This window comes from Haplochromis burtoni, unplaced genomic scaffold, assembly GCF_018398535.1.
Source record: "Haplochromis burtoni strain Fernald_Lab_line unplaced genomic scaffold, NCSU_Asbu1 Contig_561, whole genome shotgun sequence".
Lineage (NCBI taxonomy): Eukaryota > Metazoa > Chordata > Actinopteri > Cichliformes > Cichlidae > Haplochromis > Haplochromis burtoni.
In genome coordinates, this window is record NW_024582922.1 from 52,080 (window position 1) to 62,157 (window position 10,078).

The window sequence follows — 10,078 nt, forward strand, 5'->3', positions numbered from 1 at the left end:
TGACGTTTGAATGCTCTTGATAGAAAGATAAGCAAAATAAAAGTGACATGAAGGAAACACAAAAGGTTATTCTGTTATTCCATTCAAAATGTGATTATTGTGTGATTGCAAATCACACAATAATCACATTTTTGCATGATTATTGTGTGATTTGCAGTCTGCCTGATCTGTTGGTCTACATTTATTAGGAAGACTCGTGCATCATGTGATGTGGCTTTTTGCCTTCCATGGGAGCGTTGCGTTGAAGGAAAGTGCACATGTAAACCTCCTTATCTGTGCCCCGTTGAGAATGTGAACCCAGTTTGTGGCCATGACAACAGGAACTACCGATCCTACTGCCAGGTAACTCATTATAGTCCAAGGTATGACTGCTATATCTTCAGTCAGGAACCAGTCAGGAACTAAACTAGCGGACACTGATATTAGACAAGAAGGCCTGGTTGTTAGTCCCCACTCTAAATCACCCATAGGGCTTAAAATCTGTGGCTCTTCACCAGGGCTGGACTGGGACAAAAAATCTTCCCGGGCATTTTGACTAGAGACCGGCCCACCAGGTATTATAGGAAAAACCATAAAGCCTTTGAATGAAAACAAACACCGTTGTCACAGTGATGTACACTGTCTTGTTGGTATATATGTATCAATCTAATAAACTTAGACCTACACCATCCTCCCTATGCTGGTATTCTAAACAGTACCTGAAAGTAGACTGCTTGGTCGAGTTAACCTCCTGAACTGTCTACAACACATGGTGAAAACCTGAAATTAAGACAGAGAAGACTAGAGGTGAGACATGATCATTACTGATTACTGATGACATATATTTCCATAAACCATTCATTTACCACATCAATAAACAGCAGGGCAAAATATTTTTTCTAACATGGCAACCTTTAAAAAGTGAAAGGAGAAAGGACAAAATGTTCCTTTTCACCTCAATACGAGACGACTCCATTTTTTACGGGACAGTTGGAAACTCTAATAACAAACCTTACAAATAAAATAAGATAAAACAAGTTAACATCATAACACCCGCCCAGCAGTATATAAACTCCGTCATGCTAGCTAGCACGCAGTACGAGTTATTGTAACTGACTGTAAAAAGTCAGCATAACGAAAATAAACTCCACCTAAACTTGGTTTATATCTGACCCAGATAGACTGCAGGTCATAACTTCTTACCTGAAGTTCAGTTCACCGCCTCGGGTCTCTGCTCCTCCTGCCTTTCCGTCATCCACCTGCCAGCGTGTTGCACCTGCTGGCCTCCACCACTTGCTAATGTTACTGAATCTGTGGAAGCTCCGCAATAGCCACCACCAAACAACTGAGTTCTTTTACACATCTCCCTTCATCTGGCCAATCCACCACTTTTCAGTGTTTATACCGTTACGGAAAAAAAACGAAAAACCACCATCGGGCATACGGGGCAAATGCCTGGTATGCCCGATGGCCAGTCCAGCTATGCTCTTCACCAATTGCTCTTAGAACTGAAGAAGCTTCTCGTATGAGCAGTGAAACGTCTTCAAGAAACTCTAAGAAGTCCAGACACTTTTCCTTCCAAGCTCTTTAGACTACAATGACCTGGATGACTGAGAACCTTCACAGACATGCATTTTGTTTTTAAGATTTCCTAAGATTTCCTAGCTAAAAATCAAAATTAATCCTGACCTAACCAAGACACAGTTGATCTTCTGTATGTTACAAGTCTACAGAACATTAGATTATATTGCACATTTAGGGGCCACTATTTTTAAATTTCTATTTAATCTCTTTTCCAGGTGATGGCGCTCTCATGCCGGACCAGGAAATCCCACATGTCCCACTTTGGGGATGACTGTGATGGTTCGCTCTTTCTGATGCATTCAAAGCTTTGTGATTCTTTCTGAGATTCCTACAAATTGTTTATGTTACTTTAATCTCTTTTTCTCACAACAGTAAATGGTCCAAAGTTCAGAACTTCAATAGATGAGGAAACCGGATTAGTCAAGTTGTTTGTTCCTGACAGCAATGGTGGGGAGGAATTACTGGTGTGTAAGAAGATGTGGAACATGGCTGCTGCTAATGTGGCTTGCAAGGAACAGAAGAAACCACTGTGAGAGAAATTACACAAACTAAGAATAATAAAGCATGAACATATAGGATAAATATACATGTTTATCATCTGCTAGTCAATCAAAATTTAATTCAGCAAATAACCACAGTATTAGAGTCAGACACTTCTAACATTGTGTGTACAGGGGTGCAGCATCCAAAAACACAGTGGATTACAACACCTTGACAGCTTCCACACAGCTTCCACACAGATGTGTTAGTGTCTACTGCCAAGGTTATGAAACGTCCTTAGCTGAGTGTGTTATCCACGACAAAGTGGAGGTTACAAAAGGATCGTTAGTTGCTACTGCAACCTGTTACCAGGAATCAACAGCACCAACAGGTCAGTATGTGGTAATTCTACTGTATTCTTGTCTGTGGTTAGAAAACAATGTACTCCTACAAATTTGTAATTGGTAAATTTAAACTGTAAGAAGGTTTTCAGGGTGCTCTCAAGCTACTTGTACTTATCATAAATGCATTTAGAAATAACTTAAAATTGTTCCAAATCAACACTATTAAGAGAATGTGTATGAATTAATGTCTAAAAGTAAAAGTTTATCAGACCACTATGCCTTCTGCCTGCCTTCGGTGTTAGGTGCTTCGGACTGGTCCAAATATAAGGAGACCACAGAGCTGACCTAACACATTTTGCAGATATAACACCTCTCTTGGAAACCTTTCAGTGTCCCCCACCAGAATAGCTCGAAAAGGTGCCTGGGAAGAGGGACGTTTGGGTGTCTATGTATAGACTATGCCCTTGCAACCTGGACCTAGACAAGTAGCAGACGATGAATGGATTGTTGGAAAATTCAGTGGAACTTCTAGAATAAACTAATTAACTGAAATAAAAAAAAAACTCACCTCAAACGTCGTTAGTCCTCTGCAAGTGCAACTGCACTCAGCAGGGACTTCTTGTTGGGTATAAATTTGGATCTTAGACATTTATTTGAGCTTTCTCAAAAAATTTGAGTTGCTAAATAAACATTTCTGTATTTACAATCTAAACTGTCAACCCATCTTTCAGCTTCTGAAACCCAACATGAACATTTTTATCATCATCAGGCTCATATGACTCCCTGAATTTGAAAATTTGGAGACAGTGATGCTCAGTCTTCATTAAAAAAAAATTTTCTTCAACAGAATCGAATATTTTCTCATCTACTCTAAAAGAAGTTTGTCTCTTCTGTCTGTTTTAGACCATCCCTTCACCTGTGTGAATGGAAAGCGTGTGACTCAATACCAGACGTGTAACGGAATTGATGATTGTGGTGACCAAAGTGATGAGATGTGCTGCAAAAGTAAAACTACACACACACAAACACAATCAGAAATTATCTTACCTTAGCTTTGTGCCCCAAGTTTTACAATGTGAATCATTGTATTTATCAGAGTGCAGAAAAAATGCTTTCCACTGTAAAACGGGAGTGTGTATTCATAAAGAAGCACTCGCTGATGGCAAGATCGACTGCCTGGATGGCGAGGATGAATCAAACAAATTTAAGTCAAAGCAAAGTAAGGCACAACATATCTTTACTTCCACACAGATTTAGAAAAACAGATGTTTGCTTTTCGAAAGTTGTTTTGTTTTGTTTTGTTGCAATTTAGTTTCTTCCACTTGTAAAACTGGTTTCACTTGGGTTCCTGATCTACCCAAACTTTGGCAATTACATAAAGGCTAGTTACATCTTGGAGCAAAATTGGTCCAAGAACAGTATACCAGCAGAAATTCCAACTATAACTTACTGCTACTTACACAGCCAAGTTTAACATGGACCTTTCTTGAATATGTCAGCAGTATTCATCTGACTTAGGTAACTCAAAAGTTTATGTTGTGACACAGTGTAAGTCTGGAATACAAGTTGTGAAAATGCTCCTGTAATCTGAAAGCTCCTTATTATTACTGTAATATACATTTTTGCTAAATTTATATTACGTTAAACTAAATTTAACTGTGTCATTGTGTAAACGTAAACTGTGTTTACGTTTAAGTAAAAGATTGGATTAGAAAGATTCGATTTAACACCTGTTCACACTGATAGTGTCATGTGGTTTGCTTCATATAACTACAATACAAATAGTTGTCACAGTTAGAAAAACGCTAACTTCTGGTGAATGACTTTCATAGCTGAAAGTCCACAACCATCAGGTTTTTTTTTCCATGCACTCGAGTCCTTATAGCAATGTTTCTGTTTTCTGTAGAATCACTTTCACTGAAAGGTCTGCCCAAAAATTCAGGTAAATGAAATCCTCACAGCAGCTGTTTGAATATTTCGCTGTTTTAATTAGTGATGATGACAGTAATTATTTTTTCTTCCTGTATTTCAGAGTACATCTCTCCAATGAATGGTATGTAGATTAAAAGAGACTTATCAGAGGTGGTGGCACATCTTATTTTATATACAATGATTAGATAAGCTTGATGCTATAGTAGACAATGACATTTTTGACAACAGTTTTCTTCTAGCTACAGTTTAGGAGACCTTTAATCATTGGCATAAGAGAACCTCAGAAGTTTACATGGATTCCAAAGCTTCATCTAATCCAGTTGGGATACATTGGACAGCCAACTGCAATACAGAATTAGTCACTAGTATTAGTGTGTAACCCTCTCACATACTATATGATTAAAACAGTAGGAAGTCTACCTATTGCAGAGGTTCCCAAAATGTGGGCCGAGCCATTGCAGGGTGGCGCAGTATGAAAAAATAGTCACGAAGATTTTTCTTTTAAAACAAACGGGGGGCCTAGCAAAAACAGTTTAGGAACCTCTGACCTGTTGTAACTCTCATTTCAATTTGCATATGTTCTTTAAATCAGTCCTGAGGGTACAAGATCACCTTATATACAGGGATATCTAGTCCCCAGGGTATGAATTTCAACAAAACTCTGCGTTATATAGCTTTGTGTGTTGTTAACTTTGTCCAGAAACGAAGGCCAACAGAAAAGCCCTGGAGGCCAATCTGGTCTGTGGCATTCCAAATGCTACCACAGTGGATGATGAGGAAGTGGTGCAACGAGGAATGAGTACCCATGGAAGAGTCAAGAGGGTAGTCGGGGGAGTACCAGCAAAGCCGGTGAGCTGGAATCAACATAACTTTTTGAGTACAGTTACCGTTCCTGCTGCTACTATGTGGTTTTGTTTTGTTTTGTCATTCTTACAATGTAGCATAATGATCTCCCTCTGATGCTAAATACCCAAAGGGATTTTTAAGGTCCTGTAGATCCTCAGATGCTCCACCTGTTTGAAGCCCTGGACCTCTTGCCTAGTGTATGATAGTGTATGATAGTGTATGATAGCCCTGTTGGTTAAATCCAAAATGCTATGTCATGGCATGCCTACCTTGCTTAGACATACAAATTTAAATCAAAACATGATATACTCCCAAACCTAACCAAATCACTTTGGTGGCTAAAACTAACCAAACAACAAGTCACGTAGACTAAAAGAAAAGAAAAGAAACCCCAGTTTCTCTCTGGACAGTTCTGTTACTCTAGCAGACGTCCACAAATTTGAAACCATTGGGAACATAATGAAGAATTCCATTACCGTTCCTCTCAAGAAGCCATGTCTGTTTCTGTGATGACATTGTTTTCATAGGTCTTGCTTATTTCAGCACGAAAATGCCACACCCCATTTGGCACAACTGAATGATAACTGTCATCATAAGTAACAAGCAACACATGAATAACCTGCCACATATCTTCCTGTTGGTGTGTAGACCCAAATCCAGTGGCAGGTTGCTCTGGAGGAAAACAAGAGGATTGACTGTGGAGGAGCTTATATCGGAGGCTGCTGGGTCATCACTGCAGCTCACTGTGTCAGGTCGGACAAATCTCTCACACCACTCCTCCTTCCTAACATCAACACATTGAAGGATTTAAAACACTTTTTAAGACTAGGCATTGCTTTGAAAGTCCTCACACATTAGGTTTTTTCTCTCCTGGTACCTTCACTTTCAAAAGTAGTGTAAATTTGATACAATTTCCAGAAACATTAAGCCCATGCTCTGGTCAGTGCAGTTAAAAGTCATGCTGTGCCTTGGAAGTCAGCAATAACCATATTTTTCTCCCTTGCTGTTTACAGACCCAACCCCCGTGCCTTCAGAGTGAAGTTTTCCCTCTGGAAAAAATCTCGAGCTCAAGACACAACTGACATTGTTCCTGTTGAGGACATCATTATCCACCCAAAGTATGAACAACACTATCTATACATAAATGTACTCCATTCATTTACAGGTACATCTTTTTCTTTTTTCATTCTAATAAAGCAGTTTTGAATGATCCACAGTTAGAAATACCAATTTTTCTTATACTGGGTCTTAGTTAGGACACTCAATTCATCCTCTATCAGGCAACTTCCCCTTTATTCGGTGGGTAGGTAGGCTTCTGCACCTGAGATGACCGTATTTGGGATTCCCATTGTGGGTAAATGATATCATAAAGATCCAATGACAGAAGAAAGCTGAGTGAAACTGAATGTTGAGAGAAGTCTGAAGTCTGAGCTCATGACTCGCTGAGATTACTTGTATTTACATATGAACATCCATCACTGGAACAGCAGATATATCACAGAAATAAGAAAATGCTAAATATGGTTACTTTATAATCAAATATGTGTAATAAAATAAGAACAATTTTTTTTAATGTCTCACAGTTATGTTGCCAACACATATGAAAACGACATCGCTCTGGTAAAACTCCAGAAGCTTCCATTCACAGAGAAATGTTTGGTGGACAATCCAGCAATAAGCGCAGTCTGTGTTCCCTGGTCCACACAACTCTTCCAGCCCAGCCACACCTGCAGTATCTCTGGGTGGGGACGAACTGCAGGTATGGATAAAAAATCATATTTTCCTGTTGCAAGAAGAACAGTAATGTTGTTCAATCCAGGTTAAAAATGAAAGGGGATCATCTTCTTGATGCATTCTCAATCATCCAGGTAAGTAAATCTCCGGAAGTTGATTCTGTTCATCTGGACGTAGCGTTTTGTGGGAGAAACGTTTCGTCACTCATCCTTCTTCAGTCCCAGCTGACTGCAGGTTTCCCCAAATCCAACTCCAAGTCCAATCCATTAAAAGCTCACTCGTTCACATCCACTCAGGGTCCACAAAGCAGGATAACAAGCAGGGGTCCGGGGAAGCCTGTAAAAGGAGAGGAGATAGACGTTAGATAGAAGCAGTAGGAAATACAAAGAAATCACTAAGCAGGCCGGAGCTACACTGACACAGGTTAGCCCAACGATCCCTTGAAGAAACAGACACCATTAATGCTGAAAGGTATATCGGCATATATATGCTTTAGAGCAACATGCTCTCTCATTCAGGTTCCATCTTTTTCAGGAAAAATGTACAATTTACCAAAACAGTGCTAAGCAGAACCCTGTAGCTATTACAACAGCTTGGCTTCATTGTAAAACAGTGCAGGTGCTAAATTGGCCTGCTGACAGTCCAGATCTTACACAAGCTGAATATATCTGGAACATCATGAAGTGAAAAACAGGACAAAGAAGACTTTTATCAGACAAGAATGCAACAGTATTGATCTATATCTCCATCTACTTTGTGAAGTTATGTTTTCCCATCAGCTGGTTTGATTAATGAGCAAAGATTAAATATTCCTGTCGTTGTGTCCAGAGGGGAGGTCAGCTTCAGTGTTGCTCTGGGCCAACGTTTCTCTGATCGACAATTGCGGCAGATTCTATGGAAACCGCTTCAAACCAGGCATGATGTGTGCAGGTGAGTGATCTATGCACAGCCGGACTACTGCAACCTGGACATAGTACAGATGGAAATGTGTTTATTTGTAGGTGATGTGGAGGGCAGCGTGGACTCCTGTCAGGGCGACAGTGGAGGTCCTCTGGTTTGTGTGGATGAGTTAGGCGTTTCCTACCTGTGGGGCATCGTCAGCTGGGGTGAGAGGTGTGGACAGCCAGGATTCCCTGGAGTTTATACACAGGTACAGTACACAAAGACAATACTATACTATACAAAGGAGAAATTTATTACAAATACTGTGTACATATGCTGCAAGTGTCAGGGATCAGCTGTGTGACAACCCGGATTTGGACTTGAGTCAGAACACAATAAAGACTGACACAGTATATAAATTCACGGGATGATGAGGGAACAGGCAACAAGTGGAGACAAGGCTGAAATCAATAACTGACTAATCAGATAGAGGAACACAAGGCACACAGGACTTGAGAAATTTGACAGGAAATGACTAACACTGAGACCTGGACTAAAACATAAGAACGTCACTCAGAGCCAAAACAACAATAACAGAGACAAGACAGGAAGGACAGAATAGAAATACAAAAGTAAACAGGGAACTAACAGCGCAGTAAATAAAATGCTATACCCAGAAGATGAAATAATACAGAATATCGAACCAAATGGAAGTTCTGGGTCCAAACATTTACCGTATGTGAATTCTTTTATCTGAATTTAGAAGCATAAAATTAGAGGTCTTTCCAAATTTTATGTCTTTCAGACATTTCTGTAGTTTAACTAACTGGTGTGTGTTATCTGGCTTCATGCACAGATAGAGCTGGGTGTCATCTCTATAGCAGTGAAAATGAACCCTGTGCAACTCCATAATTAACCTTTGTGTGAAGAGGTCCCTACATTTACATGAACAAATCGGAGTCTATTAGAAACATCAGGGTTTTGTTTTTGTGGTCAAATAAGCCTGAAGTGTAATTTTTGTAATTGGCTGTAAACATGTTTATTTCTGCTGTAAAATTTGACTTTTTAAAACTGGAGTCAATGGGTTTGACTCATTTTTAGATCCTCACTTAGATCTAAGTGAAGAACTGTAGCTTTTGACTATTTCAATTGTCCATGACCTTTTGTTTTACTATTTTTTAATGGTTTGTTTCTTTAATTAGAGACAAATGCTTTGTATAACGCCAAATAGTTTTGACAGTTTGTTTTATTTTTAGAGCATTATAAATAGTTACTAATGATAATAGTTTTCAATAGGCCTTCCTCTCATCATGTTTTTTTGTTTTCTTTTCTTTTTTCATGTATAGTTATTGTTGATTTAGTGACTGTTATGTATTGTGGTATATTTGGTATGACTTGTATAGTACTTATTTCACATTTTAGGATTATTAGAAACAGTAACATTGTGTGTCTCTGTCTGACAGGTCGCGCATTACTTCGAGTGGATTAGGCTTCACATAGGTTGGTCTGCAGTCACCAAATTCAACTCATAATATGGAAAACCCACAGCATGTGGCCACATTTCAATATAGGTGTGCCATTTTATTTTGGTTAAAACTGCTCAGTGAAAGATGGTAAAAGACGCATTCACTGTTTGATGTTACTGCTTGGACCTACTGTTTGTATTGGTATTAAAATACTACGTTCTATCCAGTAAAACACCAATAAAATCTGCTTGTAAACATACTAATGAGACTTAATCTTTACTTGTAAACATCTCTAAACTAAATTTGAGCCTTAACACACACTTGCTGAGGTTTACTCAAGTTTCTGGAATGTCTGGTTGCTCTAATAGCATCTTGTTCTTAAATGGGAAAACAATGTGGAAAGATAAAAAAGAGAATAGAGCAAAAAAATAAAACACAAGGGGCTGCCAACTGCACAGACAGAGAAGAACTGAACAGACACACAAACAAATATGTGTATGTGTATGTGTATGTGCATTTATCATGAAGTAACAGGGACTCCACAGATGGAGCAAGCACAGGGCCCAAGGTACCTGAGAATCCCACCTGGCAAAACACCTAGTAGAACACCCCCAGCCTCGACCACAACCCCCAAAGGAGCACGTCAGGAAACATGCCAAAACATCCAGCCGTGTGCCCTTGCACCACCAAGCATCACCAAACCCTGGATAACATGATATAGATTTCCTTTTTATCCCTTTGTAATGCAGTTCAGTTTCTTCTATATCTGATGCATATCTGGATTTTTTCAAATGGGTTTTTACATGTGATAAGTGAAGACTTAAAAGATAT

General features: G+C 39.2%; 1 protein-coding gene across 1 annotated transcript in view; it reads left to right on the forward strand.

Moving 5' to 3' along the window:
• Positions 1–9,506, forward strand: part of cfi (complement factor I) — a gene marked incomplete in the record, with an annotated part of 14,135 nt that extends 4,629 nt beyond the window's left edge. The window contains 15 exon segments of the mRNA XM_014330343.2: positions 189–342; positions 1,779–1,842; positions 1,936–2,092; positions 2,238–2,434; positions 3,291–3,392; positions 3,484–3,606; positions 4,294–4,329; positions 4,420–4,440; positions 5,020–5,168; positions 5,814–5,917; positions 6,179–6,283; positions 6,749–6,924; positions 7,728–7,829; positions 7,901–8,049; positions 9,245–9,506. Coding sequence (XP_014185829.1) covers positions 189–342; positions 1,779–1,842; positions 1,936–2,092; positions 2,238–2,434; positions 3,291–3,392; positions 3,484–3,606; positions 4,294–4,329; positions 4,420–4,440; positions 5,020–5,168; positions 5,814–5,917; positions 6,179–6,283; positions 6,749–6,924; positions 7,728–7,829; positions 7,901–8,049; positions 9,245–9,313 — 1,708 coding nt within the window.
• Between the last annotated feature and the right edge of the window lie 572 nt (positions 9,507–10,078).